This window comes from Salarias fasciatus, chromosome 14, assembly GCF_902148845.1.
Source record: "Salarias fasciatus chromosome 14, fSalaFa1.1, whole genome shotgun sequence".
Taxonomy (NCBI): Eukaryota; Metazoa; Chordata; class Actinopteri; order Blenniiformes; family Blenniidae; genus Salarias; species Salarias fasciatus.
The window spans coordinates 30,279,828-30,306,944 of record NC_043758.1 but is presented as its reverse complement, the minus strand read 5'-3'; the positions used below and the strand labels follow the sequence as shown (position 1 = coordinate 30,306,944).

The following is a 27,117-nucleotide window of genomic DNA, read 5'->3' as shown; positions in this document are numbered from 1 at the left end:
GTTGATGGAAAGTCCATCTTCACATTTAGAGAGAATGATGAAGGAGTCATCCCTCGAGGTGATGTGCTTAAAAAATTCCCACATCATTAAAGTGTGGTGACGGAGCCAGAAGGGAGCGCAAGTTCATATTCCACTGCAGCATTGACAAGTGGAATGTCCAGTAGGTCGAATCTATGAAGATATTCAGATGCAGTTAGGTGCTCATTTTTGATTTTTGATTTTGTTCTTAGCATGCGTTCATGTGGCACTAGGCCTTGTTGAAGCAAATTGGCCTTTGATGAAGTTAAAACTTTAAATAAGCATTAAACAAGTACTTTTGTATTTAATTTGTCTTGTTTTTATCTAGCATTATTATTTTTGATATTAAAATGATCTTTTTTACTTCAGTTATCAGTGGCACAATTTACCCCAGTGTATTCTGACTAATGGCACAATTTACCCCTCACTTGGGTTAAGTTGTGCCACAAAACCACTTTTTTTTCCAAAGCTATATTTCTCACACAGTTTATTTAAGATCCAAAGTGATTGCTCCCAGGGATGCACAACATCCTAAACTATATTTAGTTGAACATATTTTAGTTTCAGGCATTCCTGTAATCCCCTTGTGTAAAAGTCACTAAGTAAAAATTGGCACTACTTACCCCGCTCTCCCCTATTTGTACTACATTCAGTATTGTCAAATTTCTTTTTGATTTTCATCTTCAAACTTCTTCATCTGAAACATCTCCTGGTGAATAATCACCTTCAGAGTCACCAGGTTGATGTTCTGGTCCTGGAGGGCTACATTCCTTCTCGATTTTTACATTTCATCACAGTTCATATGATAGTATTATTTGCTTGAGCCACAGCGCCTCCTGGCGGATAGTTTTCGCAGTGCAACACCTGGGTGCAAGGTTTCAGGAGTTCACGGTTTTTCAGATTTGAGACATATTTAAAGGCTGTGTAAAATGAAAATGTATAAAGTTTGCATATTTATGCTATGAACCATTTTGAAGAGAATTAAAGAACTGGTTGAGTGAAGAAATTAAACAAACCAACAAAACTTTTATTGTGACTGAAAACAAGCAGAACACATCAGTGTTTCTTCAAGAAGTAAATGTTATCTTCCAGTGTAGGGAATGAACAGCGACTTTTCACCTCCTTGATAAAAACAGACACACAGTAGACACAGGTTAGAACAAAGAATTATCTTAAAAAAACCTCAGAATATCAGGTTGGATTCAGAATGTGTGCTGGCATGGCGCTGGTTCTTTGGCTGTGTCTCTAGTTGTAAAAGCCCCTCCAGTACCAGCAGGTACAGTTGAGGCCTGCGGCTACGAGCAGGATGATCATCAGGGTGATGAAGAGGCCGCAGCCGATGACGGTGGCGACGACGGCCCAGACCAGGGTCCTCTTGGACATGTCGATGAGGGGGGACTTCAGGGCCATCCGGACCCTGCGAGCCCTCCGCCGGTCCTGGGGAGGGTAGCGCGACAGGTTGACGTGCTCCATGGCCAGCGAGCGCACCAGGCAGGCCTTGTGGTGGCTCAGCTGGTCGAAGGTGTGTTTTCCGTGGTACCGGCCCATTCCACTCTGGCCTGCGGCAGAAACACACATCAGGTTCACTGAAAAGGAAACTTCAGGGGAAAATGGTCCCATTTAATATGATCATCCATCATTCTGTCCATTCAGGCGATATTTCTGACTACAATAGAAATATTTCATTCTTCCAGAGGGAAACTCTGCCATGCAAGGTGCTCCATTCATCCAATGGGAGCAGTTTGGGGATTAGTGCCTTGCCCAAGGACACTTAAATATGTGGAAACAGGTTCACGGCATTTTCTGAGGCTTTCGGAGTAAAGATGGACTTAAACTCGTTATTTGACAGTCGATCTTCATATCCAGTGCTACTAGCTCCAGCCGTAGCATCATTTCATCTTCTTTTAGGAGAAAATCAGTTCATCAGAGTGCAGGCAGTGCATGCTTCTTCCACGCCATCGTGATTTTTACTGAAGACAAAATGTTTCCAAAGTCTCCTCTTGGTAAGATAACCAGGATTAAATCCAAATAGAGTCTCAGAGGAAAATGGAGAGGTTCACTCACGTTCTTTCACCTGCTGCTTTACCTGGAGCTTTGAGATCAACGGAGGAATTCAAACCATTCATTTAATGTTAAATAGTCACTGTAAACTGCCCGTAGGAGTGAATGTGACTGTGTTAGGGATGTACCAATACCAGCATTGGACTGTAATTTATATTCTGGAGATCTGTCCAGGGCGTAAGCTGCTTTCACCTAAAACATGTGACTGTGGAGGAGTCCAAACATCCCTTAACCGCTTTACATTCAGACCTCAAAACAATCCAGAATCATTCTCACCAACGCCGCCGAACGGGAGGGAGTTGAGCGTGTAGTGCATCATCACGTCGTTAACAGTCACTCCTCCACTCGTGGTCTCATCGATCATCTTGTTTATGGCCTTTGAGGGAAAGGTGTAGGACGGAAACACTGTGAAGCCGCCCCACGAAGAGGAGCTGAGGAGAAACCTGCCGGGATGCAGCCGTTCTCACCTTCTTGTCGGAGCAGAAGATGTAGAGAGCCAGAGGTTTCTCCCTCTCGTTGATGAAGCTGATGGCGTCCTCCATGTCGCTCACCGTCACGATGGGCAGCACGGGGCCGAAGATCTCCTCCTGCATCAGCCGGGAGTGTGGGGGGACGTCCTTCAGCACCGTGGGGGCTTTGAATACAACAATCACTGAAGAGAATCACTGTATAAAGACGATATGTTCGCTAGTCTGTGAAATTGTGTTTTTCCTACCAATGTAGCACTGTGAGGAGTCGCTCTGCCCTCCGATCACCGGAGTGTAACCCTCCATCAGACTCATGATTCTGGTGAAGTGCCGCTGGTTGATGATCCGACCATAGTCAGGCGAGGATTTTGGATCAGGACCGTAGAACTCCTGGGACGGATGGAGAGGATTGTGAAGAAGCTCTGGAGTGTTTCATCCGACAGGCGAGCTTCACAGCTTCGGTGTTACCAGCAGGGTTTGCCGGATGCAGTCCACCACCGGGCCCTGGATGGAGGGCTCACACAGGATGTAGTCCGGGGCGATGCAGGTCTGGCCACAGTTGGTGAACTTTCCCCACGTGATCCGACTGCACACAAACCAGGTTAGAGGACACAGGGATTAGACACCCATCAGATGAAACTCGACTTCCTTTGGCTCCAACACAAATCATCTTCAAAAGTTCCCTCTGAAGCTGGAAGTGGATGTGATCATGTCTGTGTTTGACCGCTGTCGGTAATACGAGGGACTCTGATGAGAGGTTTACCGGCAGGCCACTCTGAAGTTGCAGTTCTTGTCGATGTAGGCGGGGCTCTTCCCCCCCAGCTCCAGGGTGACCGGGGTGAGATGGTGAGCTGCGGCCTTCATCACCACTTTACCCACTGTGCCGCCGCCTGTGTAGAAGATGTGGTCAAACCTGAGCGAGAGCAGCTCCTGAGTCTCCGGCACGCCACCCATTACCACTGGGTACAGGTCCTGAAAACACATGTTTTACAGACGCACTGATGAGAAGAAAGCGGTGGTTCCCACAGTGACTGCTTGGTCTTGAAGTGACAGACGCATTTTGGAGCAACTGTGTTGCTACAAGGCTTTCTAACATTATTCCAACAACAATAGCAGCTGGTGTTCAGACCGTGTCCAGATAGCGAGGCAGCAGAATGTGGAGCAGGCGGGACGAGTGCTCGCTGAGCTCCGACGGCTTCACCACAGCTGCGTTGCCTGCAGAGAGAGGACACGAGTTGGTGTGAATGGAATGAGATCAGCCAGTGACGCAGAGTCAGAGGGGAGGAGGAGGAGGAGGAGGAGGCCGGGGTCTGAACGCCAACTGTCTGAACGCAAACCGCAAAGGCAACACGATCTACACATGCTAGAAAGTACTGTTTGTCTGAATCACTCCTCATTCTTTCATACTCTTCTTCACTTTGTCTACATCAGAGGCTTCATCTGTTTACTGAAAGACTGAAGACAAAGGTGTCATACCTGCAGCAATAGCCCCAATCAGCGGCTGGAGGGTGACGCCCCACGGGTAATTCCAGGCCCCGATGATGAGCACCACCCCCAGCGGCTCCGGCTGCACGTAGACCTCATCGGATATGGTGAGGAAGGTCTTCTCCACGGGTCGACGGGCCGCCCACTTGGCCAGCTTCTCGGTGGCCAGCTTGATCTCGTTCTCGATCCCGATCAGCTCCAGGAGCGGCGTGTCGTACTGGCTCTGCGTTGAAACAGGTAAAACACCTCAGCCCGCCTCACCCCACGCGACCTGCGGCGCCAGGCAGGTGGCTCACCCTCCTGATGTCCTGCTTGAGAGCGGCGGCGATGTCCGTCTCTTTCTCGGTGATCATCCTCTGCAGGGCGTTGAGCTGCTGCAGTCTGAACTCCAGGGGTCGAGACCTGCCGGTCTGGAAGGCCTCTTTGGCCCGCTGCACCGCCTGCCGCTCCATACACACACCTGCAGCATCACGTGACCAGTCACCGGTCAGAGGTCAAAACCTGAAACCTACAGCCTGAGTGGTTCTGACTTCCTGGACAAAACCGTGTACACCTACAACTGACTTGCAGAATCAAGAAGACAGTTTTCGCCATTAGTTTTACAGTAAAATGTTTTATCTAGATTATTAGACATTCTTAAAGCTCCACAGTGACTGAAACACACAGACAAGCGCAGCACTGCTCCATACCAGATAAATATGCAACCATAGTGCTGAGTGTTGCAACACCAAAGTAATTTACTGTCAGTCCAAAACACTTTCCCACTTAGAGATCAGCTTATCCATCCAACAGTGCTCTTTCTCTTGCCCCTAACTCATATGCCCGGGCTCTGAGTCATACATTTATATGCGCTCTATGTTTTTCAGAGGAACACCAGGAAGTGAATGTGAATGTCTCTCCCTTCTTTATTTTATCTGTTCAAAGAAGTGTAAACACCAACTGAAACTTTCTTCATCACACACTCAGGTGGTTTAAAATGATTTGGAAATGATCAGTGTCACCTCACATCTCTCTTGGTGAACTTAAAGACTCAAACTCAGGGTCACAGAGGTCAAGAAGAGAAGAGTGTGAAGGTATAACATGCATGCACACACAAGCGAGAAAATTTTTGCTTGATTATGATTTCACTTAGGAGTATCTAAGGTCATTTTAGTACCTTTAGCTATTGCAAATAGACCATTTTAGACATAATAAAGCAAGATGAGATATATTGCATACATACAAAGGAGACTGGTTAAAAAAATGTCACTTTGATGAGGCATCTGATCTGAGTTTTTTTTTTTTTCTTCTTTTTTTTCCACTATCCTGACAGCGAATCATGAAACTCACCGCAGTAACGAGAAGCTCCACAGGGGGGTTGACAGAATCCAGCGGGTCTCTGCTGGTGGTCTGCAGCGGTGCAGAGCTCTCACTGCCTCCCGGCCATCGGGCGCCCTGCTTTTACGCTTTCACTTTTACGCACCAGCCGGCAGCCTACACGGTGCTTTGCAGCCAGTCTCTGCTGGTCTCAGTGGGTCTCTGCTGGTCTCAGTGGGTCTCTGCTGGTTTTCTCTGGTAGTCAGCAGCGGTGCAGAGCTCTCACGTCCTCCCGCTCACTGCGCGCCCTGCGCCCGGATCACTTTACGCTGCAGCCTGCAGCCTCGCTCCGATGGGCTCAAACACTGGTAGCTTTCACGCGCGCACACGCCCACTCCGCAGACACACAGGCGTGTGCACGGCATGATTCTATTGAGCCAGACCCGGTTTGTCCTTTTACAGCCCGCAGCTGAAATAACTTTCCACACTCGTGACCCCCAGAATGAACGAGAGCGAAACTTTAATATAAGTTACTTATCAGCTGTTTATCATTCCATATGAAGGACACGGACCTTTGGATCTGGTTATATCGTGTTTATAGCATCTCAGAAAGCAGCTCTGTTTCACTGGTTTAAAGAACTGGGATCTGTTTTAAGATTCTGGTGTAATTTAAAGAGTAATCCAAAGAGTCCAGGGCTGGTTTTGTTTTTTAAATCTGGGTTATCTTGTGTAAGGCCTGTTTAGGATTTGAAAGATTCACATTTGAAGTTCAGTTCTGGGTTTGGTTTGTAGACTTCAGATCTGTTATAAAACTCTTTTTTTTTTTTTTTTTTTGTTTTTCCCAGATGTTGTTAAAGTGGCAGGTACTGTATGCGATATCAGGTGAAAGAAGGCCTGGAAGAAACATTTTGATCACAGGCCGATACTCCTTATCATCAATTCCGACATATTTAAGATCACTGACTTTCTATTATCCAGCTAGGGTTGGAGTTACACGGCGAGAAGCCAGGGTCTCCATGGGCAGATGAGATTCAGAAAATCATTTAGAAAACTTAAGCAAACCTAAGTAAGAAGAATGGTGGAAACAGAAAACGAGAGAGAGCCAGGAATAATCTGACAATTTCTGTTTAAATGTAGTGAAGAACTGGCACAATGTCTTCTGAGATGAATCGGCACCTTGTGTTTTTTTTCCCTGTTTTTCAGTCTAAAAAGTGTTTCAACTCTCCAACATCCTGCTTTAAAAGAGGCTCATACTTTGCTTTGTAGTTGGAAAATGGTGAAACTCCCTTAATGTATAATCTCAGGTCTATTAGTCCGCCTCTACACCCTGCCACCATGTGCTGGACCGTCTCTGGGGCATCTTTGCACAGGATGCAGGTCAGGTCTGATCTACTAAACCCTGACCTCTGTGGGCCTTGTACTCAGTGCCTGTGTTTTCTGTCAGTCCATTATTTTTTAGCCATTTGTTGATCTTCAAGATTTCAGTCACTTTACTGGCTTTACTCTCCACCGCACTGTGGTCGTTCCTGAGATTTGTAAAAAAAAAAAAATTAGGTGAAAAGACAAACAGGGTTTTTGATAAAACTAGTCATCTTTTTAATAAGCACTTTTATGTGTAACAGAAATATAAAGTAACAAACACGTTCCTAAAGAACAGGCGGTAACAAACAGGTCTTCAGATATGGGAAGACGTGGCACAGCAGGAGGTCTGTGTGTCTGTACAGATGTCCATGAGGCCATCCTGTCCCACAATCCCCTGTGTCAGGAGTCCAGAGCGCTCAGCCTCGACGCAGGAACCTCTGCAACACACACACACACACACACACGCACGTTGAATGGTCACGGGAGACAACAAGTGTGCATGTCAACAAAGGTGGTGGAGTCGGCCAAAACAATGGAGGCCATTTACTTTGTGTGAAGCAGGGCATGCTGGGTAATTAAAGGGAGGGTAGATGAGGGGGCATTATGTGGTTAGATTTCCCGGACAACGCCACACATTGTCGCCAGAGACAAAGCCATTGTTGTGCGAGGCTGCAGGGGAGTAGGACTGCGAGCATGTGGAGGGAGGAGCTCTCATATCATCACTACGGGAAAACGCCGGTGTTTTCATTTACTAAGCTGTAAACAGGCACCAGGACAGAGTCCAACAAAACAGAAATCTGTGTGAAAATATCCGTGTCACTGATAATGATTCAGCAGGTAAGGTCACCGTCCGCAGTGGACCTTGGTCATGGATAAGCTCATTGTTTGATACAAGCTCACTTTATTGGCCCTGCTTCTTTTATGGTGTCAGACTAAACAAGGCTCTGATAGGCTCCTCGGACGTTCAGGTTCATATTAACTTGATAACTTCTCACAGTAGCTGCAGTTGTAAACGTCCATGACGGGAATGTCTTGTTCCTCCATCTCCTGTGGAGGTGTTTTCAGTCCAGAGAAACCAGTATGAGACGGTTAGATCTTTGACCACTGTGATCATGAAGGGGTGGACGTCCTCAGCTAGACTGGAGTTTCAACCTGCTCAGTTTTATACTCAGAAGCAGAAATCCAGCAGATTGCGAAATACTCAGACCAATAAAGTCCAGGGTGACTTCAATCACTTTCCTCCATCATTCTCAGGCTCAGTTCATCTTCATCCTCTCTACATGCAGAAACACTCACGCCTGCTCACATCGGACTGGAGGAGCAGTGAACAGCTGAACCTGATACAGTGGTCATAAGAGAACAATGTGCCTGGGTTCACTCTGCCTGACAGTTCTAGTCTTAAACCAGTACCGTCGGCTCCTGATGGGCCAGTTTGTCCCGACTGTCTTCATGAAGCACCAGAAAAAAAAAAAAAACAACCATTTCAGCCAGTTGTGCTGAAGCTGGTTTAAAACCTAAACAGATATGAAGCACTGTACAGTAAAGTCAATGATTTATGCTAAAACCAAGACACGGAGGAGTGAGCGGGTTACCTGCACGACGAACGCTGCCACGCTGAGCATCATGGCGAGCAGCGCCGCCCGGCGCAGCCTGCCCTGCTTCACCTGCAGCAGCAGGAGCCGCCGGGTCCAGCCGAGCTTGCCGGCGGTGTGTGGCGGGTAGCGCAGGCTGTTCACCGCCTCCAGGTTCAGCTGCTTGATGAGGCAGCTGCGCAGGTGGCTGAGCCGGTCGAAGGTGTGGCGGCCGCGGTAGCAGCCCATCCCGCTGTTCCCTGAGGGACAACACGGTCTGCGTCAGTCCTGCAAGTCCTCACAGGAGACAAGCGAGGACGGGCGGAGACACTCACCAACTCCTCCGAAGGGAAGGGCGGGGATGGTGAAGTGGACCAGGCAGTCGTTAGCCAGCAGGGATCCGCTGGAGGTCTCAGCTTTCACTCTCCCGATCAGCTGTTATGACACAGAAACAAGGAACTCACATGAAAACCGGGGTCAAACTCCGTCCGGCAGTCTGAGGGTTCGGAGCGGTACCTTGCCGTCACTGGAGAAAACGTAGATAACCAGCGGCTTTTCCCTCTCGTTGATGAAGTCGATGGCCTCATCCACACCGCTGACCGAGACGACGGGCAGCACAGGACCAAAGATCTCCTCCTTCATCACATCAGAGTCCCCGGTCACGTCCTTTAACACTGTGGGAGCTGCAGCCAGGAGGGACGGAGGTGACATGGCGATCAAGTGGAGTTTGCACTCCACTCTGATATCATAACAGAAGATTCTGAGATGTGCTCATTGACATTATTCTGATTTTAATTTACAGTTTTGATTTATTACCTCCGACAAAATAAAAAAAAAGAGACATGTCTTGCAAAGTGACTGAAGCAAATAATGAAAAAAAAAAACCAACAAAAAAACAACAAAGACAGCAAACTTAAGTGTTGAAGTGGCCACTAGATGGCAGCAGAGACGTTAACCCTCCAAGCAGAGAGAGTACATCCAAACATCAGCTTGACAACATGCAGTGAGTCAACAGGCTGGTCAAGAGAAAACAGTTCCCAGGTGAAAAAAGAGGGTTAGGGTCAGGTGAAAGGTCAGAGTGCGTCCTGTGTGTTAAGCTCATCTCATGTGAGAGCAAACCCCGCATACCAATGTAGCACTGCGACTCATCAGCATCTCCCCCCACAGCCACTGTGCCGCCCTCCATCAGAGCCAAGACTCTCTTAAAGTGCCGCTGGTTGACGATGCGTCCGTAGTCCTGGAAGGTCTTTGGATCATCGGTGTAGAAATCCTGCAGGGAGCCACATGGAAACAACACTGAAACCAAACAGGATGAAAACTTCCCTCGTCTGATGGCTGCTGCTCATTATAAAGTGTACTGCAGTAAAGTTAGGTCCGTGTTATCCTGATTCTATGAGACTCTGCTGTTCCACAGACCTTGATGCTCCTCTTCAGTTCCTCCAACACTCGGTCCTGGATGGAGGCTTCGCACAGGATGTAGTCTGGAGCGATGCAGGTCTGGCCACAGTTTACAAACTTCCCCCATGTGATTCGACTGGAACCCAACACAAAACAAACTCATTCATCTGTGAAAAATCTGACACTGTAACTTTAGCAAACACAGTCTGTTGTGTCAGGTCTGACGAGCTCCAATTCCATCAGCTATGATGAAAACTTTGAGACAGTCCTGGAGGGTCTTTGCACAGCCCCATCAAGGCATCAACAGTTTAAAAAAGTTAAAGCATGCATTCTGGTCTTTTTAGAGATTAGATATCTTTTTCTGTTATATGATAGTGTGTGTGTGTGTGTGTGTGTGTGTGTGTGTGTGTGTGTGTGTGTGTGTGTGTGTGTGTTTGTATTGAAGAGAGGCAAACTGACCGGCAGGCCACAGCGATGTCGCAGTTCTTGTCGATGTAGGCGGGGCTCTTCCCCCCCAGCTCCAGGGTGACCGGGGTGAGGTGGCGAGCCGCGGCCTTCATCACCACTTTACCCACTGCAGAGCCGCCTGTGAAGAAGATGTGGTCAAACCTCTGCTTCAGCAGCTCCTGGGTCTCTGACATGCCGCCCGTCACCACCGGGTACAGGTCCTACACACACACACACACACACACACACACACACACACACACACACACACACACACACACACACACACACACACACACACACACACACCACACACACACACACACACACACACACACACACACACACACACACACACACACACACACACACACACACACACACACACAAATCAAAAGAGTGAAGGTGTGACGCACACACAGGAAGAGCAGGAGGCGGCGGGAGGCTCACCTTGTCCAGGTACAGAGGGAGCAGCTCCTCCATCACCCTGGCAGAGTGAGAGCTCACCTCCGAGGGCTTCACCACTGCTGCATTACCTGAAAGACACCTGGATGGTGACCAAGACATCTTCACAGATCAGATCAGATCAGATCAGGAAACTGTGGAAAGGAAGGGACTCTGAGCTGTTGAACTTCAAACCTCATCTCCAGAGAATTTCATCAAAAATACTTCTGGGTACGAACTTAGTTGGGATAATTTCTCAGTCCATTACTGATCTAAATCAGAGGCGGATGGCTTCAGTTTTCACACGGTAAATAAACCCTGATCACAGCTTTAGCGCTGCTTGGAAGTGCCTGGGTGTGTGTCGTACCTGCAGCAATAGCCCCGACCAGCGGCAGGAGGGTGACGGCCCAGGGGTAATTCCAGGCCCCGATGATGAGCACCACCCCCAGCGGCTCCGGCTGCACGTAGACCTGGTCGGATATGGTGAGGAGGTTCTTCTCCACCGGCCGGGGGGCCGCCCACTCGGCCAGCTTCTCGATGGCCAGCTTGATCTCCACCTCCAGCACCAACATCTCAAACAGCTCCGTCCCATTGTCGCTCTGAAGACACAAGCAGAGACTACGTCCAGGGTCCAGACCCAATCTGCTCCTCTGCAACCTGCAGTCAAGTCTGGTTTCATCAACTCAGAATTCCTAAAACAGACTCTTATTCAGCAAATGAAAGACTGAATTTAGAATTATAGTTAAATGTGCTAAAAGGCAATTAGTTAGTTATTAGTGACTTGACTTCTTCAAAAATGTAACAGAGTTATTCACTAAGTTACAATGTTTTAAAAGCAACCAATTACTAGGCAAAGTAACAACTGAATTACTTAAAAACACATCAGAATTTTTATCTCCTCTCAATAGAACTATAAGATGCATGTTCAATTAGTTATTATAAAACTGAACATGTGATTAATGAAATAAATGGACACTCGACAGAATAAACTACAAACACGAAACGATACGCTAATCTAAATTATCCAAATGTTGCTGTGTGATACGAGACTGGCCACCAATTAAATTTAATTTGTAAGTGTAGCTAACATTTCTGTCATTAGATGTCTCTGTGCTCCCATTTAAAATCTGCCTTTGAACGACAAACACCCACCACGTGGGTTTGTTTTCACCCAAACCGGAAGTGACGTCACCGCAATGACGCCCATTCTATAACTGTGTAAAAGGTGAGCGAGTTGTTCGCATTAAACAGAGAATCACAGCCCCTGCACGGAGTTCCCTCCGAGGAGTCCCAGTTTGAGTCAAAACAACATGTTTTAATGAGAAGCAGGCAGTTTGAAGCTGGAGCTCATAGCAGAGCGGGAAGAGTCAGCTCCGTCAACACCCTGAAACCACCTTTCCGAGGTCCCTCCTGGAGGAGTCGATGATGTCCCTGCGCCTCTCGGAGAGGAAGCTCAGCAGGCTCTTCAGCTGCTGCCTCCTGTGCTGCAGCGGTCTGCTCCTCCCGGCTCTGAAGCTGGTTCGAGCCCGCTGCACGACCTGCTCCTCCCGGGACATCTGTAGCACAGGACAAGGGCCGCCGTGAAACCGACATGAGCTTTATGAAGCGAAGTTTAATCCAGGTGCATTCTTAAGGGGTTACCTCTGAGGCCTCTCTCCCACAGGCTCAACTCCGAGTCCGGAGCGACAAGCTAACTTGCTGCAGTTAAAAAAAAAAAAAAGTTTACGCAGCAGCCATTGGTGCATTTTATATGTCAATCAAGAAAACAGCCAATCAGAGGCAAGTTACGTCACTCAACCCGCCCCTCCAGTCCATCCAGACTCACCTGCGGGAGAGGGGGAAAGGAGAAAGGGCGTTAAAAATGTCTGTCCAATATATTATTTTATTACCTTGGCGTTCTTCATAAATATTCAGATTGGACTGGCGTTTATTCTGTTTTAGTTACTTCATTTTTTTCATACTTTATCACTGCTTTGCATTTGATCGCTCTGACACACAGTTAGCCTGAACTGCAGTTTTACACGCTTTATGCACTTTATTGCCTCAAATATTAGTTCATCGCTTTAAATCATTGAATTCAGGTGTTCCATAGCTCTTCCATGGTCAAAGGTGTACAAATTCCAGAAAAAATTCCCACATACACACTCCTAAAGCTTGTGGAAGGCCTTTCTAGAAGAACTGATGCTGTAAAGTGAAAACACTTTCCCCACGGTGTCCAAATACTTTTGGCAGTATAGTATGTTTTATTAAAAAGAAAAAAAAATAAATGAATAATTCTATGAAGACTTAACATTCTTTATGAGATTAGAATGCACTCATATAAAACCTGCACAGAACAAGAGAAGCTCTGAAAGAAAACAAAGCACAATGAAACAGTAGATTTTTAATAACAAAGACTTTATTTGAGTTCCATAAAGAACAGAGCGGCGCCCTCGCCGGGAGACACAGTATAATACTAACATTTCTCTTTGAAAAACTCGGTGCTTGGAAAGTGTTGCATCTTCAGGTTGGAGAATGGCGGGAAGGAAGAGGGGGGTTCTTCAAAATGCAAACAGTTCAAGCTGGACAGATAACAAGAGGGTGCATACATTCAACGTTCTAGAAGGTTCTACAGGGGAAGATGCAGACTTGGTGACCATGCTTGAGTGCGGAAACAGTCCATCAGTGTGAGGCGGCTTCCTGTCGGGCGTCCCTCTGGGTGCGGTACAAGGCTTCATGTGGTTCAGAGTGCTCACCGCCAGGACGAGGGGGGGGAACCCGGATATGTCTGGAGTAAAAACGGTACACGGGAGGAGCGGGCCGCCGGCCGCCCGTCCATGCATCTGTACACATCTGTACAACTGAGGAACGAAGGTATTCACACCTGTACAAGAGGAGAAGGCCTGTGTCTGCTGTCACAAGAAGAAGGCACCTCCTTTTTTCTGTTTTTGTTTTTTTTCAACCGCGAGCTGGAAACTACTGGCCGTAATGCACACCCGGCTGAGTGTCTACATACATATATACACCTCTAGATACAGTACCTACAGAGGGAGGAGGGATGGGGGGAAGGGGGGGGGGGTCTGCTCGGGCAGTGCACATCACAAAAAACGTCAGCGAGACTCCGTGACCTCTGGTAGAAAGAGCTGTGTGGAAAGTTTGTGGAGCTGCCGTGAGTTTTACTGCAGTCTTTGGCACGCTCCCGTGGCGCCGACGCAGGTTTCTGTTTCAACATATCAAACCCTTGGCAGACATGAATAAAATCAATATAAAGTCATCATGTATCTACATATAAAGATTTGTGCTCTTTGAGTGACCACACACTCCTCACATTCACTCACACACACACTTGTTCATGAGAGGTTTAGAGCCACACAGATATATATTTATATCTAGAAAGATTGTTCTGAGTTTCTCAGAACTTTAATAACAGCTTTTTTTTTTTTATATTTTTTTGTGTGGCACTAATCCTTCTCCATACGATTATTTACATGGTTTGCAAACATCAAGTTTTCTTTAAATTAAAAAAAAAAGCTACAGATTCAGACAGAACTTAAAAGTTACAGTTTTTTCTTATTACTTGGGTAACTTGTCAAGTGAGTTTCAGTGGTCCGGCGTTAACAGAGGACTTCTGATTGGTTTGAATATCTAAGACCACCACCAGCCACCCCTCCCCACCCCTCCCCTCCCCTCCCCTCCCCGCTCCTGTATCGTGGTAACTGAAGGGTTAACTGGTCAGTGTGAAACAGGCTCATGGTACAGCTTTGATCAGGTTTGTTCAAATCAGCATGGAATTAATAAAGCAAAAGAAAAAAAAAAATCTACATTTAATTCATTAGATTTTTACAGATCCTGAACAAGTTGGCATTAAAAAAAATGATCTTTTAAATGTATCAGAGAAGTGGAGGAGTGCAGAGGGATGATTTATACTCCTGAAGAGCAGTGATTCCCAACTCAGGAAAAAAAACTCTTCTTCAGAGTGTGAAAACAAAGATTGTTCGACTTAAAGCGAGATGGTTTTACCTGGTTAAATAAATAAATAAATAGATATGAGTTGCTTGTTTTGAAACACTGTGGGCTGTGTTCACACTGACAGGTCCATCCCCACCCTGACCCGGGGTCCATGGTTCCCTCTCGACCCGCTGATGGGCTCACAGAGCAGGAGTGAAGGAAAACCATCACCCTCCACCTCTGTCTTCAGACATCCGACTCCTCCCCTCACGTCTTTAATAAAGTGCTTGAGCTGACAAGAAAAGTCAAACTAAACAGAAACTGTCCAGGTTGTGTAGTTTGTGTAACACGTGTTTGATTCTGGAGTCCGTGTGAGTCGGCTCGGTTTTCTCCCCCTCCCATAATACTCGAGGTTTTAAAGACATGTTCATCTTAACCAATAAATAAGAACAATGACAAAAGTAGACAGAGAAAAGCAGGTCTGGGATGGAGGACCGGAGTCAGTTTGAAGCCCAGATCATCGTCTCTGAGTCCCGTTGAGCTTCTCTTTCCTCTGGGACAAACAAATGATATTCAGAACCGGCCTGTTGATGTGATGCTGTCTCATATCACAACAGAACTACAAAAAAAAAAAAAAAAAAAAAAAAAAGTCGTGTGAAGGTTCACATCTCGATGTCCACGTTCAGCTTTCTTCCACTTCTGCTGTCGTCTTTGGTTGTAGAGTTGTGCCTCAGCTGGAGAAACAGCAGCCGGAGTCCAAACGAAGCCAAACCAGTCAAAGTGCTTGAACTGCTACAGGAGGGATCTTCCACAGCTTCAGCCTGTGTGTGTGTGTGTGTGTGCTGCTACTCGTACAGGGTGACAGTACAGTAGCACAGAGCGGAGATCCTGCGGTCCACACTGGCCTTGTCTGCAGGGAAACAACGAGAAGGAAACATCGTCAGCGCTTCACAAGGGAAGACTGCTGCTGGGAAACTCTTTAAATCTGCAGTCCTTCAATCAGATTATCAGGGATTACTGTTACACATGATGCTGAAGCTCCACCAAGTTCTGTTAAATCTGTCCATCTGCTTCCTTCCTCCCTGAGCCTGAGTACCTGAGGCTGTACTCACATTTGACCACGTTCTCGATGTCCGTGGGGTCTTGCAGGATCTTGGACAGGCCGTCCAGCAGCATGGCGGCCTTGCTGTAGCGGTAGGCGATGTCCTCCGTTTGTTTGAACATCTCGTCCAGAGCTGCGGACTGAACCTGGGACACATAGGCAAATCGGGTCAGAAGCCCTCAGAGCAAGGCAGCACCGGGAGCTTCACCGCTCCGTGACGCTCACCATCTCCACTGCGTGGTTGTAGATGAGCTTCTCCGCCGTCACGCTGTTGATCTCGTCCACGAAGCGCTGCTTGTCGGAGAAGAAGTGGTTGAGCTTGTCGGTGAGCCGCCGGCAGAGGGAGATGCAGCTTTTGTATCGGTCGTTCAGATTCTTCACCACTGGAAGAAAAGAGGAAATGTGAAGCGAGAGACGAACAGACGCTCTGGATTCGACCTCTTGTTTATTTTCCTGAGACACGAATTGACTCAGACAGCCACTGGATGTTTGTCACTTCTGAAATAGTTTCCATTTATTGTGCTGTATGTGGCCTCTGGGGCATAACATTTTGTCACAGCTTAAAAACAGCCTGTGTACGACTAAAACTGCCTCAGCAGAGAAGCTACTGATTATGATGTGAAATGAAAGGATAATAAATGTGCAGAGTTCCATCCTGAAGCTGGTGTGAGGAGGGAGCAGCCTCACCCTGCTTGACAGCAGAAGACGGGTTGAGTTTGGCAGATTTGATCTGCGCCTTGGCCAGATGGAGGGAGGAGGCCAGGAGCTGGGCCGCCTTCATGTAGAGCACCAGCTGCTCCACCTGCCTGTAGGGGGCAGCACAGTCACACAGGATGAGCGGACTGGACTGCAGCAGTTGAACAAAGGAACGAAGTGCGAGCCGGAGGTCCGTCCTCACCCCCACTCTTTACTGAGCTGGCTGATCTGGTCCACCACCACGCTGTCCTGGGGGGGGTAGAGGGAGGCGGCCGACACGCCGAGCTCCGCCCCCCCGGCTCGGATCGCCGCCATCTCCAGAACGCAGTCGGTGAAGGAGAGCATCATCCGGAGGTGGATCAGGGTGTCTGTGTGCTCCCGCTGTGGCGGGACAGAGAACGTCAGTGAGGCGCCAGCGAGCAGAGCCGGGTCGGGTCTGGGAGGACCCCCTCTGTCTCACCTCCATCAGGGTCTCCTCGGGCAGCTCGGGGGCCTCGAAGGTGATGAAGCCCTCCAGGCTGGGAGGAGACGTCCCGTAGGGGACGTAGCGCAGGCTGCTGGGGGCCCCGTCCATCACGGGGACCGCCGGCCCACCGCCGAAACCTCCCCCGGGAGGGGAGGAGCCCATCGCCATGCCGGGAGGAGAACCCACGTAGACCCGGCCACTGGTGGAGCACAGCGAGCCGGCGGAGCTGTTGGAGCCCACCGAGGTGGTGCGTGGTCGCGTGCCCAGGTGGCTGCAGGTGGGCGGGGTGCTGCTGCTGGGGGGCGAGCCCACCGTGAACAGGACGGTGCGGGGGCTGGCCGAGCCGCAGCCCGCGGGGGCGGTGTCCATGGGCCGCTCGGTGTTCAGGCTGTCCGTGCTGCCCTGGTAGGCCTGCCCACCCAGAGTGATCCTGATGGGCTGCTCCGACAGGCGGCCCGTGCTCACCGACCTGCGGGGAAACACACGGCGTCAGCGCCGGGGAACAACGCAGGCCGTCTGACGTCAAGGACAGCAGAGAGGGTCAAAGTGGCACAGACGTCAAACAGGACTATAAACCCGTCACCGCTCAGCTAACAGCAGGGTGAATCTGAAAAACAAATGACAAACAGTCTAGAGTGAAGCCCTACCTGCCAAAGGTCCGGCTGGCCTCCGGCGCGGCGGCCCGTCCGGCCAGGTACGGGCTGCAGTGGTGGACGCAGATGTCCCGGGCGTCCGCCAGCGTTTTGGTGGGCTGCGGACCGTCTACCAGGGCCATCAGGTTACAGGACGCCTGCGTTTTGGGGATCTTGAACGGTGCTGAAATGGTCTGAAAGCAGGAGGAGAAGTCCAGCGTTAAACTAGAGCTACTTGAGCTGATTCTTAAAGCTCTGCATCCTCTCTGACGCGCTCTCACCTTGGTGGGGGACCCGATGATGGTGGGCAGAGGGGACTTCTGGAGCCAGTCGGACGTGCGAGGGGAGGAGCCCAGCAGCTTGGTGGGGGAGGAGCCCAGGTTGGCGGGGCGGCCGAGCTGAGGGGAGTGGCTGCACGAGGAGGAGGACGGCTGCACCGGGTCCGACAGCTGCTTGTGGAGCTTCTGCCTGGTCTGGTAGACCTCGGTGAGGGTGGGGGCGCTCTGCAGACGAGCCCCCAGGAGCTGAGAGGACGGGACCGGGGAACCTGAAAAACAGAAAATAAACTGTGATTCTACAGAGGATGGACAGAGCGGGTCTTGGCAGTGAAAACAGGAGACAGAACGTTTCAGCGGCTTTAAATAGCAGTCGGAGTGACGCTGCTGCTGGGGACCGTGTTATGAGCTTTCTCCAGGAAGTGTTTCCATCAGCAGACGAGAAATAGCCCGGAGACTTTCCACTGACCCTGAGCGTTGCTCATAAAGTCTGTTGTTTGTACAGTGTAGCTTCTGTCTTCAAAAAAAAAAAAAAAAAAAAAAAAAAAAAAGAAGGCCCAACGGTCACCATAACAGTAAAACCTGCCGACACAAACAGTGGCGGAACTGAGAGACGTTTTCAATGCGACCATAAACACAGAGGCTGAAAAAGCTCCTGACTCAGAGGACCGGATCAAAACAGAGGCTCCTCCCGGCTATACTTTAAACACATGACGTTACACTGCACAGTAATTTGGCTTCATGATGAACGTCTAACTGCTGACAAACAACCAGAGTTCACAACATTTCAAAACCATCTGTGTAGGGTTAAGAGAAAAGAAAAATAACTATTTCTCTATGATTTAACTGTTTGATCTTTTTTATTCATTTGGCCTGAGCTCCATTTTTAAATAATCTCACTGATTTTCACCAATTTCAGAAATGGTTCCTTAATTCGTCTCCCTCTACTAACACTCAGCGCAGTCTTCTGATAATGTGAATAAACTGTGTGGTGAATAGAGGAATGCTTGAAGGGTTTAATCTCACGTCCTTCTGTGTGTGAGGCATGTCGTGCTGGGTTGATTTTAGTTTGTGCTCTATGAGCTGACGGAGTGATCGATTCGTCCCTGTCGGAGCATTACAGCAGTTCCCGGTGAAGTTTCTCCCGCACTGACCTCCGGAGGAGCTGCGGCTGCGGGACTCCTGAGCCTGCAGGTGACAGCAGCACTGACCCAGCTGCTCGGGGATGGTTCCCACTGCCAACACAAACACACACACACGCTTAGTTTTCCACGCTGCCACTGGACCTCAGCTGAGCCCCACACAGCTTCTTACCCAGAGGAGAGGGGGAGTAGGGCCGGGAGCTGCCCGTGGAGAGGCGCCGGCCCACCGTCTGAGCGATGTCTGCGGCGCTGGGAGAGCCTGAGCCCACTTTAGGAAACCCCATAGGACTGGTGTTGGAGCGCCGCACGGTACCAGACCTGAAAACACACAAACGCCGCTTTAAAGAAACCACTGCAACTCCAAAAATCACCAAGCCGAAACACTTCCAGGAATCTTCTGTCCTGGCCTGCTACCTGTGTTTCAAGTCTGAAACAATGCATCACACACACCGGACACACTCAGAGTTACGACCACCTCATGAGGACAGACAGGAGCGGCCGGCAGCTGGAAAAACAACGCTACAGAAGTCTGAAGTAACAACAGCATGAGGAGCAGGAAGAAACAGATGAAAGATTACATGAGCTGTGAGGTATTCCTCTGCACATCACTGTGACAACAGGAAGCGTTCCTCACTGACATGGCGCCTCGCTCCACTCCTCTCTTCCTTTCTCTCCACATTAACCTCAGAAAACCCTCCGGGAAAACAGACGCTTCGCTGATGTAATACCAGTGAAACTTCGACGCTGATGAAACGAGTTTTTAACCCCTCGGTGAAAACGTCAGACTGGTGACTCGGGCATTAGTCACTAACCAGCAGGTTATCTGTTCGCTCATCAACTCCGACAATCAAGCATAAAGTAACCAAAGTGTGATTTGATTGGAGGTCCATAAAAAGCACAGAGTGTAAACAGCCCAGCAGCAGTTTGGTTCACAATGAACTCCCTGACACAGACTGGCACATGGCTTTGTTTGGATTCGCAGAAACATGGAGGAAACCGAGGAGGCTCAGTCTGAATAAGCTCCTGTTTTTATTATTTACGCTGGATGTGAAGAGACGCTGCTGTGAACCTGTTTTAACAAATATATGACAGAATATATCGAGCTTTCGTTCATGGATCACTCTTTCCAGGTAAGCCTTGCTTGGTGTCATTTCCATCCTGTAAGGTCAGGCTGATGGGATCCCTGAGGTGTGGGATGAGCAGAGCTCTTACCTGGGCGAGCTGTACAGCGTGGTGGTCGGGCTGCTGGACAGGTTCTGCTTGATGCGCTGGTAGTTGCGGACCTGCGTGGGGACGGGGATGGGAGTGGTCTCGGCCCGCGGGGACACCATGGGGGTCTGTCCCGACGTTAGCTGCGGCTGCCTGGGGGCGAAGAGCGGAGGGAGGAGTGAGACGAGGCGCTCGGCTCGATTCCGGGGCCGCCGCTGTCATTTCTGCAGGACATCTTCCAAGGTGTCCGCGCCCATGATCGCTTCAAAACAGGACAGAAAACGGCTTGTAGGCGAAGCTGAACATAAAACAGAAGTTTTTCAGCCTCAGAACAGAGTCAAGTCGAGGAACAGAGAGGGAGGGCCGGAGGAAGGAGCAGGGGCCAGGCCTACATGTAAACACAGAGGGGACAGCCAATCAGCTGGCAGCCTCCAGCTCGGGGGGCCGGCCTTCAGGGAGGGGGCCGGCTGACGGGCACGTGTGCGGCAGTCCGCTGAAGGAGGGGGAAGAGACGGCGGCTCATTTGTATGCTTTTGTTATACGGGGGGAGACAAAATGTTCTGGATGGAAACCCATGACCGTGTCACCCACAGCGGGCATGTGCAGACGTATCGAGTGAAGAAAAAAAAAAAAAAAAAAAAAAAAAAAGGAAGAAAAGAGGAGTGGAGCTAACGGTCGCTGGTTGGAAAGCAGTGTTATGTAACGGCGGAGGGAGGATCTATAGGAGGAGACACGTGAGGCGCAGACCGGTCTAGACAAAGAAACAGCAGCGGCTGAGTTGGGTTTCTGCAGGTCTGACTGTCACTTCTGCACTTAGTACACATCAAATAAACACACACACTCTTCTCTCCTCTAGGTAGACGAAAAGCTCCACTGAAACAACCCTTGTCCTGGTAATCAGGAGAGAAAGGGAGTTTGTAGGTCAGTGAACAGCTGCTTTTTAAAAAGAGGCTGAAAGTCAGCTGCTTCTCTGCTGACCTGCTTTAACAGCAAAACGCCGGGCAGAGGGGGATGGGATCAAACTATTCCTGCCTCCAAACACCAGCCTCTTGGGTTTTTTTTCACGCTCCGTCTCTCTCCGTTCCTCTCCGTTCTTCAGCGATCCTTTGTCTCTGCGATGAATCGAGGACATAACCAAGGCTGTGATTTAGGAGCTCGTGGAGAGCGCGTCTGCTGTAATTGAGAAAAAAAAATGGGTTCTTCCTGTGTCAGCGGTTGACTAATTCATGTGAGGGGTGAAGACTTTGTGCCGAGAGGAGGGAGGAAGCAGAAACAAAGAGGGAACAGTTTGACACATGCAAAGCACAGCGAGGCAGGAAGAGTGAAGCAGAGCGAAGCAGCGAAGTGATGCACAGCGAAGCAGAGCAGTGAGTGAGGGCAGAGAAGGACAAGCAATATTGAAACCAAATGTTACAGAAACACCATTTTTTTCATGGATTCTAATGCAGATAATACAGCATTTGGCAGCAGGTGCTGATCAGTATTGAAGGAGGAATACCATCAAGGACACAACTTAAAGAAGATCTGGTAAATCTGGATGAAAATGAGTCTCTCAAAATTTATTTTCCTAAAAAAAAAAAAAAAAAAGAAGACGGTTTGTGTGTTGCTGTGAAACTTTTCTGAAGCGAATGCGATGCGTTTTCCGTTGAAACGTCGTGGAATCGGAGCCTCAAACTGATCTTTAGAACGAAAACTTCCAAAGTGAAGTTTAAAAGCAGCAGCGGTCAGATTCACTGACATTACGGAGTGAATGAGATCAAAAAGCACCGGCTGTATTTTAGTTCACTTCTTTGTTTCTATCGTTACACCAAAAGAATAAACAGGCACTTTATGATGCACATTATGCAACAGAGCTGTCCTCACCTCGACAGCAATGCCGTGAGCTGGAATAAAGGCACTCATGGGATTATTGTGGAGGTATTTTTACCAGTTCAGAGCTCAACAACAACCTATAAAATATATAAGTGAGTTAAACCAGCCAGGCATGACTCTGCAGCACACACTGGAGATTCACACACGTCAGATTCAAACTCAGACCAACTGAGGGTGTTCAAGGTCTGTATTCAGAAAATGTATTTATTTGATAAAGGGATGTGTGAGGACTTCACTGGCATTGTAATTGCAGTTCAGTTTTTGATACGTTCAATTCAAACTGATTCCTATAGGTGAAAAGAGTTTCTGTAGACGTACAGATCTTTACACAACAAAAATACACAGTAGCAATGACCTTAGACTTAGCTAGAGGCTACATGTTAGCATTGAGCTGACATGAAGACTTGAATTTCTTAGTGGTGTGTAAATTCGTTGCTTTTATCCACATTTCTAAAGCTGAAACTCTCTTGTTTCATCCTCTTATCTGTTAGTTGCTAAGCTTAGCTTGCTGGAGGTTCATACAGTTCACAGAATGTAAGAACGGTTTTTCCACAACCAGACTCCTCTCATGTGGAAGCAGCTCCTCCATTTCCACCAAGTCAGAGCATTCTCATAATGTTGCATTTTTCTAATGGCTCAGGGCGCTGTTGTCTTGTAAACGAACACCCAAAGGGCAGCAAAAGTTTCGAGTTTTCACTTGAAATTGTCGTGTGAACAGACCCTCAGTTAGATTGCTATACTTTCACCGTACTCTTCCTACATCCAGATACATTTGTGTGACTCTAAATGCTTTCTGATTACAGCCAGTTGGGGCTGATGTGATCATTGATCAAATCGTACGTTTCTGAATCCAGAACGACAACAAGCATCATGAACCAGATGATGGGTGTGCAGCTTGAGATCAGTGTAAATTCATGATTCAACATTCACAACAGCACATTCAATGAAGTTTGACTCCTTACTACCACAACAGCATGCTGCACCGTGAAACAGGAAGTTTACACATTGATCAGGAATCAATAAAAAAGTGAAATGACAAGCAGAATCAATAATTACATTGTTATCAATAATTTAATACCTTAATCTGCAGTGTGTGGATAAGCTTCCTGTTTTTCCTCATACTATTCTCAGTAACTCCAACCAGTGTGAGCAGGAAGCTGCAGTCTGGGCCTGCTGGAGGTTACCGCGATACGGTGATGCTGTAGCTTTTGTCACACAAGAAACAGATTCACTGGAAATTAAACTGAACTGAAATTATCTCAGGCATATAAGGGTTAATATTTTGTTTTTTTCTTTCTTATGGAGCCTAATAATAAAGACCATGATTCACTTTAACCTCCATTCTGTTCCAACCGCTGCTCTGCTGAATGGATCCCCGCCGTTCCAAATCAGCAGATTCTTTATATAGCAAATCAAAATAAAGACGTCACACATCCCCATGGGAACTACATGTAACCAGGGGTGTAGTTTGTGAAAAATCACAACTCCAAAAAACTGCAGAAAGCCTTCAGAAGCAACAAACGTGCTGCAGAGAAAAGCTCGAACAGCAAGTGGTGTGTGTGTGTGTGTTTGTGGGGAGTCAGGTGCTGTTTTTAGCTGTTTGGCTCACAGTCTGATTCATAGCAGTGTAATGATGAAGATCTGTAGAGTGTGTGTGTGTGTGTGTGTGTGTGTGTGTGTGTGTGTGTGTGTGTGTGTGTGTGTGTGTGTGTGTGTGTGTGTGTGTGTGTGTGATTTGTGGTGTCAAGCTGACAGGAGGCTGTTTTCCTCTTTTAGTCACAGAGTCAGAAACAGGAACATGAAGAAACAAAGAGCCTCACTGACACCAACACAGCCGCACACATAATGTGACCTTACACACATCGCAGTGTGTGTGTGTGTGTGTGTGTGTGTGTGTGTGTGTGTGTGAAACACAACGTGACACACCACACCACACCGACCCGACCCGGGCTCCGTCTCCGATCCAGTGGTACGAGCTAGTAGCTCTGAGGCTTGATGTGCAGATGGCACAGACTTTGACAACATCTTCCTTCAAACCATTTCCCATGAATCAAAGTGAGCATGGTCCCATCTAGACGACGACGTCTCCAGTGAAAACACCGTCTTTGCATTTTCATTTCAGAAAGGTTTTGTGTTTACACGGCAACGTTTTGAAAATGATGTCTGTTGACACGGGAATGGCAGAAATGCTGAAAATGATGTAGTCAGCAGGCCACGGCTTGGGGCTGCTGTTTGTTTGTGTGATGAAGAGACACACACATGCATGCTATCGTTGTTCTTGTCCATCTACTTATTTGTGCGCGGAAGAACTATTTACGACAGCCGTGGTTCACATGCACAAAAAGTTCAATCTTGGGAGCCATTTTCAAAAAGTGCCGTTTTCAGTGGCTGCAAAATTAACACCAAAGTTTTGCGTTTTCCCTTGAAAATGTTCTGTAAATAGGATCTAAAAAATACGAGTTTTTGACAACAAACAAAAAGTAGAAATACACACTTGTGTTTCAGTCTAACCACACACACATCTGAACATCACTTATTCCATATTGTATATTTATCTAATCTGGTGACATTACAAACTGTCAAAAATATCATTAAAAAAAGTTTTACCTGCATTTTCTTTACTTAATTTTCAAATAAACTGATTTATTCAAAGGAATTCTCGTGTCAGCATAGTGCCGGTGTTGTATTTTCAGCCCAGATCTCCCAGTATAGGAACTCCTGAATTCCTCCGACACTTGGAGAAGCATTGAAGGAGTTTAGTTTAGCACTTACCCTCCACACATGAGAAACTCGCTGGACGGCCGGCGACCCGCTGCCATTGGCTGATCGTCTGAGGAGGAAGGAGAAGAAGCAATGACGCTGATGAAACCCCGACAGATGCATCAATGAGCAGTTATCAGCCGATGAGTGACGGCCAACACTGGCTTCACGGTTCACCGTGCCAGAGGAGGAGCAGCAGGTGTATGCGTGTGTCGCGGCTGGTTCACTTTACCACACTGGAGGGGAAACGCATGTGTGTGTGTGTGTGTGAGTGTGTGTGAGTGTGTCCACTGTTGGTGGAGCGCTGTCTACCATTACAGCCTGAAATGGTTAGCAGCTGTCTAATTTAATGGCTACATATTCGGTGACATGCGTGGCCGTACTGTAGGGATCACTGGCAGGGAAACGCTGTAGTTTCACTGCTTGTGTGTTGACGTGATAGCCTGTTGATTATGTATGCTGGTCAAAGATACGTGTGTGTTAGTCTGCAGAAACAATGTGACAAGCAAAACCATCTTCCAAGTGATAAACTGAAGAAAACCATTGTAATAGAGAGAGTCACATAAAGTAGAAATTTAGGTCATTTATTACATTTCTGGCTGCAAAAAAACAAAAGATACAGAATTGAATAGAACTAACCAAAGAGGGAAATTCTTTATATGATGATGTTTTGTGGACGTTTCACTGTTTTGTGCCAAAGAGACGTCACTGAAGTGGCATCACGTTAAACTTTAACTTATATTTTCTCTTATTTCAGGTTCAAGCTATGTGAGAAGAAGCTTTTTTCAAAATGCAGCAGAGCTTCTTTTGAAGCTGTCAGTATTTAAAGGGTGAAATGCTCGCACGGTGACTCTGGTCCAGCAGACAAGACCGTTTTTGGTCGATGCATCGTTCATTTCGGCTCCGTTTACGGGACAACGCTTCAAGTGGAAACGCATCGTTTTTGTGTGTTTTGGGAATGTTTTGTGTTCTGAAAATGGCAGAAACACTGAAAGCATTGCAGTTTTCATGCCAGACCACGAGTTGGCGCTGTTGGTTATTGAAACCACACAGAGAACTATATGCTGTCGTTATATCAACAATGAAAGTTCAAAGAATTTTTGGTTTTCACTCGAAATCATCGGCGTGTAAACTGGCCTAATAGTTCTTGAACATTTCTCTGTCGACTCTTTCTCAGTCCTCTCATGATGCTGTTAAAATCTGAAGCTCCTCTTAAACAAAAGTCTCATAACAGGCTGCAGTTTGACGTGCTGCACTTACAGCTGTCTGCAGAGATGTGTGGCACCAGCACAAAGTCGTCAGTGTCGCAGGACGAGTTCTTACTGCTGCTGCTCCCCGCAGACTCCTTGGACAGCTGCAGGAAGTTGGGTGGGCCGAGCGGCGGGGACGAGAGGCCGTCTTCTGCAAGAGTCTGCATGTCCGGGAGGGACTGGAGCAGCAGGAGGAGGAGGAGGAGAAAAGAAAGAGGATTAAGGTCTGGTGTGGCTCCGGAATGATGCCATTAAGGCTTCCAGGCAGTTCAGCGCCGACTGCCAAACTAATGTAATCACACTGCTGAAGGGAACTCAGACATTGTGGGAAATGGACTTGCTCTCTGTTCCCACTGCCGCTGTGAGAGGAGCCGCCGGGCAGAAGGAGCGTTAGAACTGGAGGTAGAATAATGCAACGTGTCCCAAAAGGCTTTGTAAAGCGCAACCAGCTCATTTGGCATGATGAAGTATTCCTGCCAGGCTGCACCTCACTCATCTCTAAACTGAAAAATAGTCAACTAAGAAAATTAATTAGCACGTCAACGTTGAAATTGTAATTGGTTATCAGAATAAACCAACCCGTGAACCTTTCAAATCAGTTTTGACATCTAACATCTGTTTCATCCTGAAAACCTCCTGAGAGACACGAAAACACTCTGGAAGATTTTAACTATTTCCAACGCCTTTAATTCAAGAACATTAAGTCGATTTGCCACATGTTCACAGATCGGCACAACGTGTTTATCTTCTAGTATGACTGATCAGATTTCTACTTTATTTAATAATCAGAAAGTTGAAGGCATGAAACAAATTCTAAGTTATCATCATTGAGGATCCTGGAAATATTTCAAACAGTTTCTAGACTTACAAATGGCTTCAGGTTGCAGGATTTCTCTGCAGGGAGATACCTGTTAATATTTGATGACCTGAGAGCCCGTGCAGGAGTAATCCCCTCCGAATGAGGACTTATAAAGAAATATCAAACTCACAGGGGGGGAGTTGTAGCGGATGCACGGGGAGCTGCCACAGGAACTGTCCGTCACGGCGTTGGAGGCGATGGGCACCGGCACAGGACACGCTGAGGGGAGCAAACACACACTGAATCACTGCTTCAACGCTGGAGTGCAGCGCGGGGAGTTTGCACACTCACATTTTTTGATGGTAGATGACGGTTCCAGGAAAGGATGGCTGAAGAACGTGTCTGCAGAGAGATGGACGTCGTAAAGCACAAACCAAA

The 27,117-nt window shown here is 47.9% G+C and overlaps 3 protein-coding genes across 4 annotated transcripts in view; all 3 read right to left on the bottom strand.

The window, feature by feature from the left end:
• Positions 1-1,198: 1,198 nt before the first annotated feature.
• LOC115401150 (aldehyde dehydrogenase, dimeric NADP-preferring-like) lies at positions 1,199-5,681 on the bottom strand. The gene is made up of 10 exons (XM_030109346.1): positions 5,361-5,681; positions 4,328-4,491; positions 4,023-4,254; positions 3,676-3,761; positions 3,310-3,518; positions 3,015-3,132; positions 2,795-2,936; positions 2,547-2,713; positions 2,356-2,455; positions 1,199-1,577 (listed from the first exon to the last, which is right to left on the bottom strand). Exons 2-10 carry the CDS (start codon positions 4,481-4,483, stop codon positions 1,264-1,266), a joined length of 1,524 nt encoding a protein of 507 aa, XP_029965206.1. The 5' UTR covers positions 4,484-4,491; positions 5,361-5,681; the 3' UTR covers positions 1,199-1,263.
• Positions 5,682-6,904: 1,223 nt separating this feature from the next.
• Positions 6,905-12,248, bottom strand: LOC115401151 (aldehyde dehydrogenase family 3 member A2-like). The gene is made up of 11 exons (XM_030109347.1): positions 12,191-12,248; positions 11,944-12,105; positions 10,917-11,148; positions 10,556-10,641; positions 10,118-10,326; positions 9,677-9,794; positions 9,389-9,530; positions 8,777-8,943; positions 8,596-8,695; positions 8,282-8,520; positions 6,905-7,126 (listed from the first exon to the last, which is right to left on the bottom strand). The coding sequence occupies exons 2-11, from the start codon at positions 12,103-12,105 to the stop codon at positions 7,106-7,108; spliced, it is 1,476 nt and encodes a 491-aa protein (XP_029965207.1). The 5' UTR covers positions 12,191-12,248; the 3' UTR covers positions 6,905-7,105.
• The window catches only part of ulk2 (unc-51 like autophagy activating kinase 2), a 38,043-nt gene continuing 20,974 nt past the window's right edge, over positions 10,049-27,117 (bottom strand). The window contains exons 11-26 of one of the 2 annotated variants that reach the window (XM_030109345.1): positions 27,031-27,081; positions 26,870-26,958; positions 25,891-26,059; positions 24,643-24,700; positions 20,002-20,151; positions 18,962-19,107; positions 18,802-18,882; positions 17,654-17,919; positions 17,388-17,566; positions 16,735-17,209; positions 16,477-16,655; positions 16,266-16,384; positions 15,804-15,961; positions 15,589-15,724; positions 15,316-15,386; positions 10,049-10,098 (exon numbers count right to left, since the gene is read on the bottom strand). In XM_030109345.1, coding sequence (XP_029965205.1) covers positions 15,322-15,386; positions 15,589-15,724; positions 15,804-15,961; positions 16,266-16,384; positions 16,477-16,655; positions 16,735-17,209; positions 17,388-17,566; positions 17,654-17,919; positions 18,802-18,882; positions 18,962-19,107; positions 20,002-20,151; positions 24,643-24,700; positions 25,891-26,059; positions 26,870-26,958; positions 27,031-27,081 — 2,321 coding nt within the window. In that variant the 3' untranslated portion in view covers positions 10,049-10,098; positions 15,316-15,321. Of the gene's footprint in view, positions 10,099-13,755; positions 15,387-15,588; positions 15,725-15,803; positions 15,962-16,265; positions 16,385-16,476; positions 16,656-16,734; positions 17,210-17,387; positions 17,567-17,653; positions 17,920-18,801; positions 18,883-18,961; positions 19,108-20,001; positions 20,152-24,642; positions 24,701-25,890; positions 26,060-26,869; positions 26,959-27,030; positions 27,082-27,117 lie in introns of those variants that run through there. The other variant, XM_030109344.1, reaches the window with a different exon arrangement.

What these genes read in the sequence shown, in the direction of transcription:
- LOC115401150 (XM_030109346.1), bottom strand. Translation starts at nt 4,483, where the DNA reads ATGGAGCGGCAGGCGGTGCAGCGGGCCAAAGAGGCCTTCCAGACCGGC. An exon ending in GATTGGGGCTATTGCTGCAG is followed by an intron (nt 3,762 to 4,022) that starts GTATGACACCTT and finishes CTCTCTCTGCAG; the next exon opens with GCAACGCAGCTGTGGTGAAG. An exon ending in TGCCTCGCTATCTGGACACG is followed by an intron (nt 3,519 to 3,675) that starts GTCTGAACACCA and finishes ATGTGTTTTCAG; the next exon opens with GACCTGTACCCAGTGGTAAT.
- LOC115401151 (XM_030109347.1), bottom strand. Translation starts at nt 12,105, where the DNA reads ATGTCCCGGGAGGAGCAGGTCGTGCAGCGGGCTCGAACCAGCTTCAGA. An exon ending in TCCCTCTGTACCTGGACAAG is followed by an intron (nt 10,327 to 10,555) that starts GTGAGCCTCCCG and finishes GTGTGTGTGTAG; the next exon opens with GACCTGTACCCGGTGGTGAC. An exon ending in TTTTCTCCAGTGACGGCAAG is followed by an intron (nt 8,696 to 8,776) that starts GTACCGCTCCGA and finishes GTGTCATAACAG; the next exon opens with CTGATCGGGAGAGTGAAAGC.